The sequence below is a fragment of the Vombatus ursinus genome, unplaced genomic scaffold (assembly GCF_900497805.2).
Source record: "Vombatus ursinus unplaced genomic scaffold, bare-nosed wombat genome assembly UNPS02014858.1, whole genome shotgun sequence".
Taxonomy (NCBI): Eukaryota; Metazoa; Chordata; class Mammalia; order Diprotodontia; family Vombatidae; genus Vombatus; species Vombatus ursinus.
The window spans coordinates 1,031,087-1,051,488 of NW_020954636.1; the positions used below are offsets into that span (position 1 = coordinate 1,031,087).

The 20,402-nt window shown below is 46.5% G+C and overlaps 1 protein-coding gene across 1 annotated transcript; it reads right to left on the reverse strand.

The window, feature by feature from the left end:
* Positions 1 to 183: 183 nt before the first annotated feature.
* On the reverse strand, positions 184 to 19,355 carry EPHA1 (EPH receptor A1). Its single transcript, XM_027841314.1, has 18 exons — positions 19,274 to 19,355; positions 18,043 to 18,110; positions 15,472 to 15,753; positions 14,881 to 15,292; positions 11,380 to 11,535; positions 10,718 to 11,062; positions 10,409 to 10,536; positions 10,076 to 10,226; positions 8,597 to 8,693; positions 8,184 to 8,242; positions 7,195 to 7,320; positions 4,289 to 4,474; positions 3,911 to 3,972; positions 3,408 to 3,617; positions 2,920 to 3,069; positions 2,206 to 2,399; positions 592 to 747; positions 184 to 436 (listed from the first exon to the last, which is right to left on the reverse strand). Exons 1-18 carry the CDS (start codon positions 19,353 to 19,355, stop codon positions 358 to 360), a joined length of 2,943 nt encoding a protein of 980 aa, XP_027697115.1. The 3' UTR covers positions 184 to 357.
* Positions 19,356 to 20,402: the final 1,047 nt, after the last annotated feature.

Below are 20,402 nucleotides of genomic sequence, written 5' to 3' on the forward strand. Positions count from 1 at the left end.
ATCTGTCCTAAGCTATTTATTTACAAAAAAATATATATATGTGTATATGTATATATATGTGTGTATATATATATGTATGTGTATATATATGTCACAGCTCACAATCAGATCTCCAAACCCTAGCCCCCCTTACTGTTGCCCATAACTCTACCTACCTGTCCAAGTATAAAACAAGACAATCACTTCCTACCCCAAACCATAGGGTATAATTCCTCCATAGGAGGTGTGGGAAAGAGCAGCACCAAAAAACATACATGATCCAGGATAAAGGATGGGGCATAAAAAAATCACACCTTCAGCATTGGCCTGCTGAAAATGGGCATCATGGGTGGGTTTCAAGTTTATCCTGTCCACAAATCAGTCCCTGAAACCCTGGATACTGCAGAGAATTCGTTTCTGATGTCCAGGCTGTGTTATCCCCATCTGCTTCAGGTCCCTGTAGGAGTGGAAAGAGTAGGAAGGCAATTTTCTGAAACCAAGCCACAAAGAACTCCTTCCCTCCCTGGCTCACCCATTCACCCCTCAGTAGTCAATTCCAGTATCCATTCCCTGGTGTCCACCTGTTCCTCCCCAGTACCCGTCTTTGCTCACTCGGCATTCAGCTCCAGCACACACTCCATAGTGTCCAACCCTGCAGACTGGAAGTGTAGTATATATCGTTTCATGCGGATGGATTCAAGCCATTCAGAGACGCTTCGGTACGGGATCCCATCTGAGCCACTTACACTTGGCAGCCGAAGGGTAACTCTAGGGAGAGGGATGTAGTTGTCATTCTCCTCGAGATTCCAAGGCCCAGGCTTCTCTATCCCTTCTATTCTCTTCCCTTTATTGACCAGTCTATAACTAGCTCTCAGCTGTACGTCCGGAATATTCATAGCACTGTTGGATTATACCCCAGCTTTCTATTTCCCTCCCTAGCAAGTGTGTATTCAGGGAATACTGACTACAATAATGGAACAGTATTACACAACCAATCTACAAATCTGGGTGATCTTTAACATGGCATATATCCTGCCAACCTTCAATTGAGAAAAAAAGATCATATCCTCTTTCTGCCCCCAAAGTTAACTGAGTTGATAAGGAGCCAGCTGACCCATCAAACTTGCAAACAGTTATTCCTGTGCCTGGGACTCAGGTAGCAGAAATTTTGAAGTCAAGTATTCTTGACTTTTGGTGTGGCCCCTTGGCTCTGAATGTATGATTGTAACCTATCAGTGTTGTTATTTGAGGCTGACTTATGGAAAAGATTATACATGTTTTGCTTACCACGGGGTAGAAGTTAGAGGAAGGTGGGCTTTGGCTCAATATAACAATGAAGAGTTGCTTTAAAAGGGCAATGGGCTACCTAGGAAGATAGTGCATTCCCCAACATGAGGTATCTGTAAGCAGAGGCTGGATGAACATTCTTTGGGATGATGTCAAGTGTTTGGATCAGATGACTTCTAAGATCTTCCAGTTTTTTTATTCTATAATCATAATTTCTGCTTCTTTCTATCCCAACTGACACCCATGTTCCATATGATGGACTTTCCTGTACTGTTAGCTAGAGCCAAAAGTCATTAGGACGTTAAGCCTGCCAGGAAAAAGACAAACACATTCCGAAAAGATAGACAAGCAGTCCCCAAATTATGAATAGGGTGTGTTCCAAGAGTTTGTTTGTACATTGGTTGTTTGGAAAATGTTTCCCTAGAAACAATGTTAAAGGGTGGTTAAGTTTCCAGGATAGCACACAAATATCTATTTAACCCATGGTGTAGCTGAATGATATACTACAGACCCTAATCCACATTTATATTTCTGTAGGAAAATGGCTCTGCAGGTAGATGAATATTCATATAGTGTGGTTTTCTACATGTCAGAAACATTTGTAATTGCTAGAAACATTTTTGAGATACCGGCTGCTGCTTCTTTTCATAGATTATCAAACACTATTTTAGCTTATGCTTCATAAAAAGATTTCTGCCTATTTAATCTGTATGCAAGGTTTGTGTGTGTCCTATCCCTCTCACCAGAATAGGATTCTGTAACCTTAGGCAAGTCATTTGACTTCTGAACTTGTCTACAAAATATATAGATGGTCTAGAGGGACTAAGGTCCCTTCCTGCTCTCTATCTATGCTCCCACTTAGTATATGCTGTTGAATATTGTCTTCTGTCAGACTAGCCAGCCTTATTCACCCACTTACAGTTCCCCTTGTGTGGTTACCGAGGGTCAAAGTTGGCAATGGTTCTCAGTGTATGGGGGCTGGCAAGCAGCTGTTCTAACTGTGTTTGAAGCTGTCGGAATCGTGGCCTGCAAGTTCGATCATAAGCCCAGCAGCATTTCATGAGATCATACAATGGGGCGGGACAATCCACTGGGGGAGGTAGGCGATAGCCATCTTCAATGCTTTTCATCACCTGCGTTGGAGCAGAGAAGGACAAGAAAAGGGATTGGGCAAGGGCAGTGGTAGCAGGAAGGGCATGGGATTCTTGAGGAAGGTAGACAGAGAGGGTAGTAAAGAAAAAAAAGAAGACACGAAACAGTACATGGTAATGTGGAAGAAGAAAGACCCAAAAGATGAGATGGAAGATGCAATAGAGTCCTAAAGGAGGTAAAAAAGAGCATTTCTGTGAGAAGATAGGGGAGACATGATGGAGACTCGGGTAGGATGAGGGGAAGAATACAGAATGATATAGGGGCAGCTAGGTGGCGCAGTGTATAGAGCACCGGCCCTGCAATCAGGAGGAGCTGAGTTCAAATCCAGCCTTAGACCAAACACTTGACACTTACTGGCTTTGTGACCCTGGGCAAGTCACTTAACCTCAATTGCCTAAAAAAAAAAATACAGTACGATAGGACAGAGAGAAAGAGAGACAAATAGACAGAGACAGACAGAGGATATAGTTGAAAATGGGCATAGAGTTGTCCTGGGCTTACCTCCTGGTTGCTCATGTCCCCATATGGTTTATCTCCAAAGCTTAGCACCTCCCACATTACCACTCCAAAGCTCCACACATCACTAGCTGAGGTAAAGATTCGATGGGCAATGGCTTCAGGGGCTGTCCAACGGATTGGGATTTTCCCTCCCTGGAACAGGAAAGAGATACAAAGGTAATAATGATTACATGGTATTTTAAGGTTTGTAAAGCACTTGCCATGTTATCGCATTTGATCCTCGCAGCTCTGTAAAGTAGGTCCCATTATTATCCGTACTATTATTATCATGCCTACAGATGAGGAAACAGGCAACAGGATGAAAGTAGTTAAGTGGCTTGTACAGGGTATTAAGTGTGTGAGGCAGGATTTGGACTCAGGTCTTCTTGACTCCAAGGCCAGCACTCTATTTTAAGAAGAGAGAGAGAAGAATTCAAACCTATGTATGGGTTGGGAGAGGGGAGAACGGGAGAAACACAAAGGTATCTGACCTGGGTTTCATAAGTGCCATCGCGGTCATTATCCAGCAATCGAGTCAGGCCAAAGTCAGATACCTTGCAGCACAGATTCTGGCTCACCAGGATGTTTCTGGCAGCTAGGTCTCGGTGAACATACCTATGGTCACTCAGGTGGCTCATGCCAGAGGCGATACCCTGCAGCATGGAGACCAGCTGTCCAGAGGCAAGTTGCTCTTCCTGTGCCTGGTGAGATAGAAGTAGGATGGAATAAACATTAAGTGCCTACTGTGTGCCAAGCATTACGCTAAGCACTTTACAAATGTTATCTCATTTGGCTAGCTAAGCAATGCTTTCCTTCCCAGGAGCTGGAACTACCACCTAGAACTTTCTTTTATTAATTCTTCCCTCTTTCATCTCTCTCCACTAACCCTCTGGGTTTCCTTCAAGTGCCCTCCAACCCACCCCCATCCAGTAGGGGCAATGACAAGACTGACTTTTACCTCCCTCCCTTGCCCAATTGATTCAATCCCCCTCACCCTCAAGAAGGCATCCAGGGCCCCATTCTCCATAAACTCAGTGATGATCATAATGGGTTTCCCTAGGACACAGAAAACAGATCAAAGATGGCTTCACTCACATAAGGATCTCTGTCTAGTACCCAGGGTACCCATCAGCCACCTCATTCTAATCTCTTCATCACAATGAACTCCCAAATCCCATCACTGCAGCCATTACATCCATTTCTTTTCATCCCACCATTCTTGATGACAGTACACAACCCACTCCATCTCTAGTTAGAGACCACACATTATTTGTTCTCTTTGTACTCTTGGCAAACCATAGCCTTTCCCCATACTGTTGGTGATCAAATCCTGAAGATGCCTCCCAACCTCCCACACCCCCTTCTTCCATACTCTTGGTGACCACGCCCTCCAGATGCAGGATGTGTTGGTGATTAAACTGGCTCATGATAGTTGCCTCTCGAAGGAAATTCCACCAATGACCATCTGGAGATGTGGCCTTCAAAGTCTTGATGGCTACCGTGAAACAGTCTTGGCCAGGGACTTTCAGAATCCCTCGATATACTTCCCCAAACTCTCCTAGAGATGGGGTGGAAGAAAGGAGACATGAGATTGTGCCCTTCGTGTTGGTCTCAAATGACACGTTTGTCATCTACTCTAGTAACTAGCAGTATTGTGCATATATTATATAGATAGGGAATGGGCCTGTGAATTCATGGGTTCATAGGGAACTCCCTCCACCAGTGCAATTCAGCACCTTCTCTTCAACTTACAGACTCAGAGATTTGCTTAGAGCAATGGGAGGTGAAGTGATTTGTCCAGGGTCACACAGTCAATGTATGTGAGAGGCAGGACTTGAACCCAGTCTTCTTGATTGAGGCCAGCTCTCTATTGAGGATGCCATGCTGGCTTTTGCATAATATAGTTATTACTGATGCAAAAACAATATGGGATGACTTCCTCAAAACAGATGGTACATCGCCAAGATCCTGGGCCACTGAGTAAAGTGTTTGTTGTTGAGTCTTTTCAGTCGTGTTCAATGATATATGTTGTTCAACGATATATATATATCGTGTTCAACGATATAAAACCCCATTTGGGGTTTTGTTGGCAAAGATGATGGGGCAGTTTGCCATTTCCTTCTCTGGCTCATTTTACACATAAGGAAACCGAGGCAAACAGGGGTAAGTGACTTGCCCAGGGTCACACAGCTAGAAGTGTCTGAAGTCAGATTTGAACTCAGGAAGATGAGCCTTCATGATTCCAAGCCCAGAACTCTATCCATTGGGCCACCCTGTGATGCTCTTCACTATACCACCCCCCTGACTCTTATATAACATATAGGAGCTAGGTGGCATACAGAGCTATAGATCAAATCCTGCCTCAGACATTTATTAGCTATGTAATCCTAGGCAAGTCCCATGAACCTCTCTCTGCCTCCTTTTCCTCATCTTTAAAATAGGGATAATATCATCTCCTTCACAGGATTGTTGTGAGGATCAAATGCAAAGCTCTCTGCAAACCTTACTAGCTATTAGGAGGATGTCCATGAGCATTTAACATGGCATATAATGTCATTTTTTTTTATGCATTGATTGTCTTTGCTGAATTTTTTTCTATTTCACTTTAAAAAAAATCTTTGTTATAAGGAATAGCTGTCTGGGAGAAGGTTGGCCTGGTAGGGCCACAGGAAGAAATTTTGGCGATGTAGAAACAAAAGATATTAATGAAAATCTTCTCTCTCACAATCTCCATTACTTGAAAAGACTACATCATTTTTTAATTCAGTGCAAGTCTTTTCAATAGACCCAGGTATTTATACACATACACACACACATTCCATAGGTGTATATATTTCCTTTTGACTACTGATACCTGAATATCTAAGCAATAAATTTCATTATATATGTATATATGTGTATATGCATATACACAAATGTATGTGTGTGTGTGTATCTATCTAAATTGCTTACTGATACCCCAAATCCCTTTGATAAGACATGAAAGGCTTTTAAAACACTTACTAGTTGAATGGCCCTGAATAAGTCACTTAGTCTCTGAACCTCAGTCTCCTCATCTGTAAAATGAGGACAACAACACTACTTCATAGGACTCTTGTGAGGATCAAATAAAATAACGTGTAAAGCGTTTTGCAAACTTGAAAGTACCATACAAATGTTGATGCTATTAATATTTTTATCATAATGAAAAACCATTGACCACATGGTATGATGGAAAGGGTGCTGGATTTGAAATGAGAGGGTCTGGTTTGGAACCTGGGTTCTCCCACTTACAAGCTTCACGACCTTGCATAAATCATTGCATCTCCCTGGGTCTCAGTTTTCTCATTTGTGAAAAAATGAGGGGATTGGACGAGATGCCCTTCCAGCTCAAAGCGCATTGAGGGGCATTGGGGCAGGGTAAGGAGGCAGAAAACATCACCTGCCTTACAATTTTACCCCCTAACAAGGTCAAGGCAAGTATAAGTGTGTGAGACTCTGGATTTAGGGAGCTCTTCTTTTCACAATATGTGAAAAGTTAATAATGATAGCAAATCATAGCTAGCATTTATATAGTGCCTACTATGTTTTTGTTTCTTTTGCTTAGGCAATCGGGGTTAAGTGACTTGCCCAGGGTCACACAGTTAGTAAGTATAGTGCCTACTATGTACCAGGTCCTGTGCAAAGCACTTTAAAAATATCATTGCATTTGATCTTCACAACAACCCTGGGAGGTGTTATTGTTATCCCATTTTATCATTCAGGAAACTAAGGCAGACAGAGGTTAAGTGATTTGCCCAATGTCACACACAGCTAGGACGTGTCTGAGGCTATATTTGAACTCGGGTCTTTTTGACTCCAGGGCCAGCGCTCTATCCACTTTATCACCTAGTTGCAGATTTAAACTCAATAGACTCTTGTAAAGGCTGTTCATTACCAGAGAATTCCTCAATGGAGGTGTCACTCAACACACATACTATGGTTCTTATTATGGTTTAGTTACTGTTTCCCTCAAGGAGAGTGGTCTCAGAGCTTATTTTTACCAAAAGAATTCATTCTGAGAAGGAGTGTGGTAGTTTTAAATCATGGCCAGGAGAAAACATCCCCATCCCGTGAGACATGGGAGCAAAAGCAGAATAGTAAATTTCATGCCACCACTGGTAGCACTGAAGAGTACAAGTACATGTATGTCTATCTACGTTTGTTGAGAGGAAGCTGAGGATGACTGGAAAGAGATACTCAGTGGTAGCGATATTCAGTGACTAGGCTGGTGGTAGATATGGGTTATGTCGAGCTCACCTTCCCCTATGGCTGTGTCAACAGTCAGCCAGGTTGGGTCAAGCTCCCGAGCGAAGTCCAAGGCACCCTGGGCAGGATCCTCATATGCCTGGAGGTCTACATAGGGCTTCAGCCAGAGCTTATCCTCTAGAATGAGAATGAGGAGGGGTCAGCGAGAGATACTTAATAGGGAAGGGGGTTAGAGAGTACAGACTCCCAATCCATGCCATTTCTATCCTCTCCCCTACTACCATGACTTCCTCCAAACAGCCCCTTCGTGGTTTAGGGGTAGGGGAGCTTCAATCTCTAGTGTCTAGCTTACTGCCCTCTCCCTTCCTACCACCATTCTCTGATGTTAGTGGGTTACTCAATTTCCCCTACCCACCAAATTTCTTGCCTTCTCCTCTAACCTCCACTGCCCAAACCACCTCTACGGCTCACACCTCCCCCACCTTCCCTGCCAGGATCACCCATACTCCCTGGCTGCTCTCAGCAGCTGGATGGGTCATTATGTCCCCCCTCCCTCTGCTTTTTTTTAAAGGGGGCTGAGGCTGGATTTCTAATGAGGTAACTGGGATAAGGTCCATCTGCCTCAGCTGGACATCCCCAAGTCTCATACCTCTCCCTGCAGGCATGCATTCCCGCCCTATGAGCTGTGACCCAGAATGTAGCTGGGGTGGGGAAGGCAGCCTGGAGATGGGGTTGGGGCTGATGGAAAGTGTGTTTGTGTGCGTGAATGTGGGGGGGGGAGGGTGTGGTAATGGAGGGTGCAAAAGAGCTAGCAGCTAATAGATAATTACACCAGAGCTACACTGGTGCTATCAGCACAAGATTAATTAAGCTAAACTTAATTAAGTAGCAAAACTTGAGAGACCCAGAGACAATTCCCCTGCTTCAGAAGCTCTAGAATTCTTCAATCCCTTTCCCTAGCCTTATTCATCGTCCCCATCATATTCATTGCCTCTTAGGAGATCGGGGGCCCTTGTTGCTGCTCCCCATTACTGACTCACCACGATCCCCACCATCAGAAGCACACTCTCGCTGCCCTTTTTGCTTCTGAGCTCTTCTCCTACAGTTTAGGGGAAGGACAAAGGAAAGGAAAAGAGTTCATTACAGACCTTCACATCCTCTACCCCCATCTCCCTATTCTCATACTTGCAGGGAGACCGTGGGAACAGGTCTGTTCTCAGAGAACCCAATGAATGGTACGTGCCTTCTTCTGGGATAATGGAAAAGGGGGTGTGTGGTGGTGTGGGGGTGGTTTTGGTGTTCTGACCTGAGTTAATTTACTGGGTATTGGGGGAGAAGCAGAGTACTATGAAGGGGTGAGGGGGCCTTGAAGAATTAGAGTCATCACTGGAGTATGGAAACTATGAGTGGGAAGGTCAGCGGTCAGTGGTGAGGGGGTCTGTTATGCTCATACCTTGTGCGGAAGGCCAGGAATCCAAGGATCAGAGCCAATGCCAGCAACAAGCCAAAAACAACAGCCACAATCTCTCCCCCAGATAGGCCCTTAGAAACTGAGGACAAATGAACTGAGATAAAGCATTCTGGAGCTTGAAACTATATGGGCCAGGGGGTGGAGAGGAGGCAAGAAAGTAAGGACGGAAAGATGAGATTAATGAGTGGAGATGAGTAAGGTGATTCTGTATTCACTGGGGTGCTGGTGTGGACATGTGGTCAATCAGAGTTGGAAGGGAACATAGTGGCTACCTAGTCTAACCCATATTCATGGAAATGAGGAAGGGGAGGATGATGGGGGTGGGGGGAAGGCTGGTGCATCTGTGTAAGATTAATCTCTGGGGGCGCTAGCATGGGTGTACGTGTTGGGGAGGGTCAGTCGCTAGGGTCTGATGTATGTGTGTGGGAGGTTGTTCACAAGGGCTCTTTGTGGCCATATGTGGATAACTCTTTGAGAAGAGCTCTGTGTGTATGTGTGTGTGTGTGTGTAGTCATTCACTTGGAAGCTGATATCTGTGTGATGTCCTGGAAGTTGTTTGTGGGGGTAAGAGCCAGGGTTGGTCTGTGTGCATACATATGCCACATCTGTATGTCACATATAACATAGTTGCTGGGACCATATGTGTACGTGCAGGTGGAGGAAGGGAACAACTCACTAAGGGATGAATGGATGTGGTCCCTTGCTGTGGAAGCTGATGTTTGTTCAGGGAGAGTTCACTCAGTGAGATGGCTAGTGTACATGGTGTCACTGATGGGGTGTCACTTATGCCGGTGCATAAAATTCTGGACCCTGAGTCAGGAAGAGTTTGTTTGAATCTTGACTCAGATACACACTAGCTACATGACCCCTAACCCATCTCAACTTGTTTCCTCATTTGTAAAATGGGAATTATTGTTATAGACCCTATGTAACAGGGCTGTCCAAACCTAGACAGCTAGCTGTTATTATTATGGACAAGAAACTGTTCATTGGAAAACTGGAGTATGTGTGAGTTGTATGAAAGAACTAACTCACTAGGGAAGCTGGGGTAAATTTGAGAAGATCTCATTTGACAAAATGACTGTCTATGTGGAGGTCCCTCACTATGTGTGTGTGTGTGTGTGTGTGTGTGTGTGTGTGTGTGTGTGTGCGTGTGTGTGCGCGCACTCATAGCATGGTTTGTTGGTGTGTGGTCCCTGACTAGGGAGCTGCTGGCTGCAGGTGGGGCAGGAACTGCTGTGTGTGTTCTTTGAGGGGTCACTCGTGAAGGAAAGGGTAGCATCTCTGTACGGGCAGAGGTCACTCACAGGAAGGCTGGAGTGTGTGTGTGTGTGTGTGTGTGTGTGCATAGGGGGTCACTGGAGAACTGTGCATGTGTGTCGGGGAAGGTGAAGTGTCTCACTGGGAAGACTGAACCAGTATAATAGGTTTAGGGTCAGTCTCAGAGGATTGATTACTCACCAGGAGGGCTGGTCCGAAACTCATGATCAGGCGAGAAGGGTCCAGGACCCAGGGGAGTCAATGTGCGGACTCGTACCACGTAGGTAGTGTCTGGCTGTAGCTCTGTCAGTGATACTCTGGGCTCTGGCACCATTTGGTACCTCTCCTCCTCCTATGTGGTGGGATAGGTTTCAGGGATTATAAGAACAGGAGAGAAAGGGCTTTGTGGGGAAGCATCAGCGAGGAGTAAGTGGGAAAGACCTTGTCCTTTGGTTCCCCACCCTGGATGTGGGTGGGCATTGATGTTGAGGAAACTTTTGGGGGGGAGGGGTAGAGGGAGGAGTAGGTTCTGACCTGGTTCAGCACGTGCAACTCATAGCTCAGGTTTACTCCAGGGCTGCGAGGTCGTGACCCTGCCCAGGAGAGCTCCAACCGTCGGGGCCCTCTCTTCACCAGACTCAAGGACAGGCCAGACAGTGGTTCTGAAGAGTGTAATAGTTAAAGTCAGGATGTTGGCAGGGGGAGAGACCTCAGAGAGCCCGACCTAGGACTCTAGATTTCTCCTCCATCACTTTTTCCTGACCCTTGATGGTCTTTAGTACCCCTCCTTCATTTCTCTTTCCTGAATGTTGCTCTGGTTGTCCCCTTCCCAGGTGCCCTCACCTGCATGTCCGATGCTAAGGCTAAGTGTAGTGCTGGGAGAACCATTAGGGTCCAGGTCAGATACCCCATTTCTGGCTTCAACACGAAAGGTGTAGTTGGCATAGGGTTCAAGGCCATCGATTTGAACAGCAGGCAGGGTGAGTCCCTTGGTGCCAGGGGAGAAGTGCACAGTTGCCCCACATGGCTGGCATGGCCCCTCATCTGGGGCTACACCCTGACAGTGTGCACACTCCACATTGTAGCTCACATCTCGACGTCCTCCTGAATCCTTGGGTGGCTTCCATTGCAGAGAAAGCTGAGTCCCCGAAAGAGAGAAGCTGATATTTTGAGGGGCTGAGGGGGGACCTATGGGAGGGTATATAAAATCAGATGGCAGAAATCCCCAATATGAGGTCACTCCTACCAATGAGACTCTTTGAGGTATAAAATTCTGGGGTCATGATTGAATAAGGAGACTCCCTTGTGGATTATGAGGCTTTCTGAAGAGAATGGGGTGAAGAACTATGGTGGCCCTACTTCCTGGAAATTGTGTCTATTGGTTTAGGGGAAGATGGGGCATTTACCTGGTTGTTTTGGAGTGGGGAGACCCACTACCAGTATAGCCCTCCATATAATCTGGGACCCTTCCCTCCCTAGTCACCCAGGCCACCCACCCCACTCACGTGTGCATGCTACCTGGGGCCCTTCCCCAGGAGTTCTGTAGTGGCCACTCACACAGGTGCAGACTGGGGCCCCCACAGACTTAGCTGTGCTGTGGGGAGGGCACTTGAGACAGCTGGGGGTGTCCATCTCAGCACGGTAGAAATTGACAGGGCAGGCTAAAGAGGGAGAATAGAAAGCCAACATCAGTTTCCTTGATCATTTCACTCTTGTAGGGTGGGGAGACTGAGCCACAATTGTGCCTGATCCATTGTTGACTGATCCAAAAAGATCTGGATCACCAAGACTGAGAGCTGGAAGACATTTCAGAGGCAAGCTAGTGCAATCTTTACATTTTTCAGATTTAACAAATTGAGGCCTGGGGTGGTCAGGTGACTTGTCCAAGGTGACATAAGTAGTATGTAGCAGAGGAAGGATTTGAACCCAGGTCCTCTGACTCCAGAGGCAGTACCCACTGTACGGGGCTCTTTCCAAACTCCTCATTCTGATAGTCATGGCCCTCTAGAACGTGAACCCATTTCACTTGTCTAGAAGTATCTTCTACTATCCTCCACCAAGCACTTTTCACTCAAGGTAAGCCAATGCCTGTCAAACATGAAAGGTTCATTTCCCCCTTTTCTGGCTTCTCCCTCATTAGATTGTGAGTTCCTTGAGAGCAGGGACTGTTTTTTGCCTTTCTTTGTATCCCAGTGCTTAGGACAGTACCTGATACATAAATAGTAGGTGCTACATAAATGCTTCTTGACTTCACTTTCTCCTACTTGGAAGGAATTTCCCCTCTTCTCTTCCAACCCAAATTCTACACATCCTTTGGGGGCCAGTTCAAGTCCTTCCCCCTCCAAAAAGCATTCATAGATTAAACTCAGGCCTATGGGGTTTACTCCCTCATTTTGTAATTCTTTCAGCTCTTAGAGAAGAATGGATTTGTTTCATATACAACTTTTCAAGAATAAAACTTTTCATAAAGGTATGGGCAGCCATGCTTGGAGTCAGGAAAACCTAATTCAAATCTGGCCTCACTTACTGGCTGTGTGACCCTGGGCAAGTTACTAAACCCTATTTGCCTCAGTTTCCTCACCTGTAAAATGAGCTGGAGAAGGAAATGGCAAACCACTCCAGTATCTTTGCCAAGAAAACCCCAAATGAGGTCAGGAAGAGTCAGACATGACTGAAACAACTCAACAACACTTATAGGTGACTCAGTGACCTAGAGGTCAACTTCTTGTTAGAGTTCCAGGAAAGTTAAATAAAGGATATAAAGAGATGACCAAATATCCCTTCTAATTTTGAAGTGACTATAGAAGAAACACAGCTGCAGGTATGTATCTTATTTTGTGAAGATTTGTGCTCCTGAATGGTTACATCTGAAGCACATTTTTATAAATCTGGCTTTATTTTCTCAAGGAGTAAATAATAATTTCAGAGCCAGCCTGGACTTTACTAGATGACCTCTGAGTTTCCCAGTACATTATTCTGACTAGTTGGTATGTCATGACCTCATAATTTCCTAACTATACCTCAACCCTTAACAAGAGGTGGAGTAGGTTATTATTAACAAGGTATGATTTTAACATCACTGATAATTCCCTTTTCCACCTAAGGCCCCAAATTTTACTGTCAGAGTTTCATTCCTTTAGCTGAGGACTTTGATCTCTGTCCAAATGAAAACACCCTGAGAAGGGTTAATTTGCTTTCAGCCATTTATGCCAGAGTATAAATGAGTGTAGAGGCAGCTAGGTGAGGAAATGGATACAACACTGGCCTTGAGTTAGGAAGACCTGTCAAATCCAGCCTCAGCCATTTACTAGCTGGATGAACCTGGGCAGGTCACTTAACTTCTTTCTGTCTTAGTTTTGTCATCTGTAAAATGGGGAAAACAATAATACCTACCTTCCAGGGTAATCAAGAGGGGGAAAAATCAGATAATGTTTGTAAGGCACTTTGCAAACCTTAAAGCGATATATTAGTGCTAGCAATCAAACCCCTACTCTACCTTTCCCTTTACCACAAAACAAAACAAAACAGCCCTGGTGTCTATAATGTGGAAAAGAGAGGTTCTCAGGGCACTGTATATCTAAGGGGCATGGCAGGGGGTGGGGATGGTGAAGGGTCACCCAAAACGGGAAAAAGGAATAAATTAGGGAAGCTGAGTGTGCCAAAAACCCAAGTGTTTACTTCCCAATTTTTGCCTCGGGTCAATAAAGCAGTATGACCAAGAGTTTGGAGACTGGAGCCAGACTGTAAAGAGCTGTGAATACCAGAATGAGGAGGCTGGAATTTTCTTGCATCATCTGAAAGCCATTGAACATTCTTGAGTATGCCACTGAGAAGTCTGAAATCTGTGTTTTAGCAAGATTATTATGATGAAGTAGAGCATATAGGATAGTCGGGAAGGGGGAAGATGCTGGAAGCAAGGAGACCAGTTAACAAAGTACCGCCATAGTCCAAGAGTGAGATGGTATGGGCTTCACTTCAGACTTAGTAACTGATCGGTAGTGAGGCAGGAAGGAATAAGGCACGAGCCTATGTAGTGGATAAAGGACCAGCCAGAGTCAGGAACACTTGGGTTTGAATCTTGTCTCACATACGGACTAGGTCGTGACCAAGGCCAAGTCACTTAACCTGAACCTCAGTTTCCTCATCTGTAAAATGGAGATAATAGCACTTACTTTACAGGGCTGTTATGAGGATCAAATGAAATTTTATGTGTGTATATGCACCATGTATACATACATATATCTTTGCAAACCTTAAAGTGTTATAAAATTATGGGGTAGTTAGGTGGCACAGTGGTTAGAGCACCATCCTTAGAGTCAGGAGGAGCTGAGTTCAAATCCAGCCTCAGACACTAGCTGTGTGACCCTGGGCAAGTCACTTAACACCTATTGCCTCCAAAAAAAGTGCTATATAAATGTGAACTATCATTATTGTCATCATAATACTTCAGGGTACGGCAGAGTTTTGACATGCCAGTTCCCACCTCCCACCTCTATGTAATAGATAACTGAGTGGCTGAACCTAAAGCTGAGAATGAAGGTCAGTTTAGCAGTCAGTACTTATTTCTGTCCCTCTCTTCCAAATTGACTCCATGACCCTGGTCTGGTCCATGCCCCCTATCCATATCTATCTTCCCTCCTCCTTCTCCTTTCACAAAGTCACAGGACAGAGAGAATATGTGAGTCAGAAATGGAAATGAATATTAGTGATGACGGGGGGGATCCAAGATAGGATGAGGAGAAAGGAAAGCACACACCAATTCACATTTATGTAGCTCTTTCATGTTTGCAAAGTCCTTTGCATATATGGCTGGAGAGACAGAGAGAGGGATATGGGAGACGTCAGTGGATGATGATGAGGTGATGAGGGTGGTGGTCATAGGCAGACAGATCAGAGTCTTGAGGAGAGCTCAGGGTACAAAATTGGAACGGGGAGTGAGAATTCTTATCTTTTCCTCTCCAGCCATGATCCCTCACCCAGGTGCTCTTTTCTTCTCATGCCCTTACCAGTACATCCTTCAGCACCATTCTCCTCCTTGACCTCCTCATAGCCTGGTTTGCAGTAACATCGACCCACAGGTACAAGCCATTCTCCATCGGGGCTACAGTGCATTCGAGGGGCAGCTGAAGGGCCAGGGGCATACTGGGCATGGGGCAGGCAGGCCCCTGACACCTCAACCAAACCCACGGGCGCTGGAAGGGTGTCAGGGAAATGTGCTAGCTTATGTACAGTCTCAGCACAGCGCTGGTAGAACACGCGAACGGTCACCAATGCCACACAAGCCCCTGGGTTGTGAAAAGCAAGGTAAAGGCCTCGACGAGTCAGGCGGCCCAGCTGGCAATGCTCCACGTTTAGCCGCACGGCACCAGTTGCCAGGTCCCGTATGGTAAAACTCTGGTCTGCGGCCACTGTAGTCACCTGGAGAAACAAGAGAATTGGGTGCTAGAGTCACGAAGTATGTACTCCTCATTCTCACCCAGAGAAGGTCCCCTGTCTCATGATTTTCCTCTCCTTGGTAGTAAGGCTTATCTCAAGAGATCAGGGTGTAAAAGGGGTCAGTTGCTAGACTATGGATGGATATGATGGGACAACAGCACCTTCTGGAAGAGGGGTCGCCGGAGCTGGATGCCCACATCGTGGTCACTTTCCATGTAGAAGAGGTTGAATGTCTCCTTGCAGCCCTGTGGTCCTGAGCCCCCTGGGAAGCTCTTGCAGTCTCGAACAGTGAACTGAAGCTCAACATGGACTCGGGAAGCGGCCTCCCCCCGGTAGATCCAATTGGAGCGAAGCCAGTGGTCTGTGTCCCCCCCAGCCAGCACGGGGCAGTCCTGGTACATATATATGGGTGTCCCATTCAACATCTGCTGCACCTCACTCCACTGGATGGAGAGAAATTGTGTCAGTGTGTCCCTTCCCCCTCCCTCCCACTCCATTTGTGAGGGTTGGAGTGGAGGGTTCAATATCAGACTCACTTTAGTCTCATTCTATTACCTTTACTAGTCAGCAAGATTCAGCTCTGCTTTGCGGTACACCTCTAATGTTTCGTTGCAGAATATCTAAGGCCCAGGCACTGTTTCACCCTCACCACCCTGTCCCACTGAAGAAAGGGCAGCCAGTATGAGGCTTCTTTGGTCCCAGACTGTACTACTCCTGCCTCACCCTATGGAGACCAGGTTCAGTATATGCAGCTCATGGCTCACAAGGCTGTGAAGGTATCAGCAACACTAGGAAGAATTGTAAAGAGAATGAAATCCTCACAGGTAAAAGGATGAAATCCTTACTTAATAATGGTCTATCATTGGGATCGTCTAACATTTGAGGAGTTTGTTCTGAAGCTTTAGGAATTAAAAACTGGCCACATGGAACTTTGGTAGCTGTGATTGGTAAGCTGAATAGCAAGGGATCTTTTAAAGGGCTAATTAGTGGTGGTGGTGGTAGTGGTTGGTGGTGAGGGAGGGTGTGAAGGGCCACAGTTGGAAAAGCACCGTCTCCCTACCTGCTACCATAGGTACTAAAGGCACAACTATGCCTATGGAACTCTAGGGACTTAGAAAGTACAGGGGAGGAGGGTGAGGTACCGAGACCTAAGTTGGGATGTGGGGTGCTATAGGTGAAGAAGCTAAGCAGGCTGCTGGCACAGAAGTGGGGGGTATGGGAAAGGGAGATCACAGCCAGGTCACCATGGCCTCAGATGGAGCTTGCACAGACAGCCTGTCTTGACTTCAACATGTCTCCCCTCAGTTTCAGTAGTGACAAAAACAGGAGACAGCAGACAAACAGATGTTCTGTACTAGTAATAAGTACCCTTTACTAATCGGCTAAGTTGTCAGCTTCCCAAGTGCACCCTGGGAAACCAGGTGGTTGACTGCTGGTTATTTTTACAGACTTTTAAATTTGGGGTGGGGGGTGTGTGTGGGATGGACAATTGAAGGAGGAATTCCCCTTGATCTTCTACCCACTGCAGATCTGTTTAACTGAACAGCCTACTCCTTTTCAGTTAAGGATAATTAGTTGCCAGAGAAAGAGTTAGTTGGGGCTGGGAATAGGGGTGAGGTTGGGAGGGGGCGGGAGTTCAAGGGGCTGGTGGGAACCAGCAGGTGGGCCTGTAGCCATATTTGTGGGGTGATTAGCTGGTTTATGGGATAAGGTGCCTATTAGGGCACGTCTCATTCAGGATTTCCTAAGCAGCCCCTCCTGGAGGATATATTATAGTTTAGTCTATTAACTCTAATTACAGGCCACACTGTGGGAGAGCAGAAAGAGTGGAGCCAGGACCCTAAAACACAGAGAAAAAGAGAACAGCAAACCCAGAATGAATAGTCTCCAGCACCTAAGAAACTAGAGAGGGTGGCTGCCATAAAATGAAAACAATGGAGTCAAAGGGGGACAAGGCCTAAATTGAGAACCCTGGAGCTTTAACCAGCTGGAGCAACATCCCCTTGCTGTTTTTTTCACTGCTCTATTGCCCTAACATATCAGACATAAAACCCTCATGCTCAGCTTCTCACAGCTATGCAGTACCCAAGACTCTCCTAGCCCTTTTCATGGGATCTTGCTTCCCCTCTGATGACCAGGACAAAGGGTGGGTTGTACATGGAACATGCATGACACTCCCCAGGATAGCATGATGAAGGGTTTAAGAGTTGGGGACTCCTGATGGCAACGATGGCAGCATAAATCAAGAGTTTGGGAGCAAGGAAGAAAACTTCATATATTTATCCTTTTTGTAAGAGTAGCCAAGACAGCAGCTATCAGACACAGTCCAGGATTTTCCTCCACACCTTCCCCCTCCTTCCATAAATTTTGAGATTCTTTAAAGTCCTTACAGTGATCACCTCCTGCTGGTAAATCCACTCCTTCTGATCACCCCCACCTCCTCATTTTGGGGAAACAGGAAAGGAGAGGAGCTAACCCAAGCTAGGTTATTTAGACATTCCCCATGGGGAGAAGTCTGCCCCCCCACCCCCACCCTGCTCAGTAGGCTCTGACTCAGCTTCTATTCCACCCCCTTCCCCCCCTCCCCAACACACACCCGGCCGCCTCCCTGGGAGACACTTCCAGTTTTTCCTGCTCTTTTCTTCTCTTCCCCCACCCACTTGCCTGTCCCATTTCCCACTGGTCTGGAGCCCTCCCTAGTCCTAAAACCCCTCCTCTCCCCTGGTACTCACCCCAGTCTCTGGTGGATCCAGTAGCCAGCCTAGCTCTCCTTGCGCAGTGCTGGTGTCTAGCAGAGTTACTGCGGTGGGGGAGAGGGAGGGCAGACCATCTTGGTGAAGGGACCTGCTGAATGATGTCTTCCTCTTCCTTCTTTTCCCCCCTCAACCCCCCTCCTCCCATACATCAAACCTCCTGCCTTTTCTTGAGCAAACACATGGACTAGCAATGAGGGGTATTCATACCTTTGAAACACTCATGTTACAAAGACACTTAGAGAGTTTAGGAGAAGAAAAGGCAAATATGAAAAGGGCTCGGATGCTGGACCCTTTGCTAGGTTCAATGCCAGAAGAATCTGGGGGTGGAGATTCCAGATTGACTGGATGACAGGATATATAACCCTTGCCCCCAGGGGATAGTCCATTTAGCTAGGGAGTAAGGGCTTATAGAAAACAGTATCTTAGGCAAGTCATTTGATATCATTAGGCCTCAGTTTCCTTTTTTGTAACTGGACCAGATCTCTGACAACTCTAAAAATTTGTAATACTATAAACTATCCCAGGATTGCATGAGGGTGGGACTTGATGGGCTTTGGCTTTCACAGTTTGAGTGGTGGTAGGGAGGTTTGGTAAAAGGGGACCAGGAAATGCAGTCTGAAGCCCATAGCCCAGGAAAGGAAGGGGGGCCCTATTCCCTTTTTCATTGCATACTATTAGGGTAGTGATGGTGGAGTTAAGATTTGGGTTCCCAGGAGAGACATAGTCCAAAGTATGAGCTCCCCCAGGAATAGAGGGTGGTGGTGATCGGTACTCTTCACTGAATACTATCCCAGGGGGGCTCTTTTCAGTCTTCAGCCCCCTTCCAGCCCCGTCTCCACCTCTCCACCCTCACCTCCACCCCCACAGCTCTAGTTGCTCGTGGTGCTAGTGTGAGGAGTGAATGACCCCAGAACTACGACGTAGGGGTTAAAGAGCAAAGTTTGGCCTGGCAAGTCCATTAGCCTGGGCTGCCAGGGGAGGGGGTGTGTGTGTCACGGGGAAGGTGTGTGAGAGGCTGCAGGAAGCTCTGCAAAGAATGGGAACAGGGGTAACAGTCGGAACATGAGCGTGCGTGCGCGCGCGGTGGAGCGTGTGGGGGAGCTAGCAGGTGGTCCCCAGGGCCGGGGACTCCTGGGTAAGGGAGGGAGTTGGGGGAAGGGAAAGACTAAGTGGGAAGAAGAGATCTGCGGCGGAGGGAAGTCAGTACCTTCTTTGGCGGGCGCCCCCGGGGGCAGCGGGGCGCAGAGCAGCAGCAGGAACCCGAGCCCCAGCGAGCAGCGCCGCTCCATGGCGCGCGAGCCGGGACCGGGACCTAGGGCCAGTCACCGGGACTGGTGGGGCCTGGAAAAGCAGGGCGGGGGCGGGGGGCGGTGCCTTGGCAGAGGGCGGAGTTACGAGCCTCACCTGGCTCACCTTCTTAAAGGGCCAGTAGCTTAGGCGCAAATGCGCCACTGAAATTCATGAAGGTAGCCCTACCTGAAAGAAGCTACAGATCCACCTAGTGGGGGCCACCTGGAACTGACTAATTGACAAATCTAACTCTAAGCTCAGACAATCCTGACCAGGTTTGAATTCCGATACTGCCCCTGACTAACGTTAACCCGAAGGATTCCAATACTCAATCAATCAATCATTGATAATAATCAAGGATAATAATACTTATTAACAAATATTAATAGTAATACTGATTAATAATGAGGCATGGAGTCTGGACTTTATCCTGTAGTCATAGATCATAGATTTAGAGCTGAAAGCAAGTTCCCCTCTTTCCAGCACCCTTTCTAGGAGTTGTTTGCTCTCTTTAGAATGTCCCTTGAGGGTAGAGACTATCTTGCTTGCTTTGTACTTGTATCCCCAGCGCTCATATCCTTAGTCTGTCACATAGTGAGCTCTGAGGAAATGCTTTATCTACCTCCCTCCCTGCCTTGAGTGCCTTACAATTTCAAATTGTTTTTGCATGCATTTTCTCCTTTTAGAGATAGCATCTGAATCTCAAAGCTTTTAGAGGAAGCTGTTTTATGTAATTATAGGATCAAAGAATTTGGGAAAGACCTTGGTTTGGAAAGGCCAAGGTTACCCACTTCATTCTGGGCGGTGACCAGTTGTGTTGCTACTGGACTTAAGTTACTCTGGAGGAGAGAGTGAAGTTGATGACTTTGCTAGGTAACTCTGCCCCACTCATCTCTAGTTAACTCACAAGTCAAGACATCACCTTCATCCTCCTGATGTCATTGGTCTTCTTTGGAGTAGGAAGAACAAACAAGGAGTTGGAAGGGATCTTAGTCTAATCTTATTTTTAGGGGAGGAAACTGAAGCCTACAGAGGTTAATGACTTG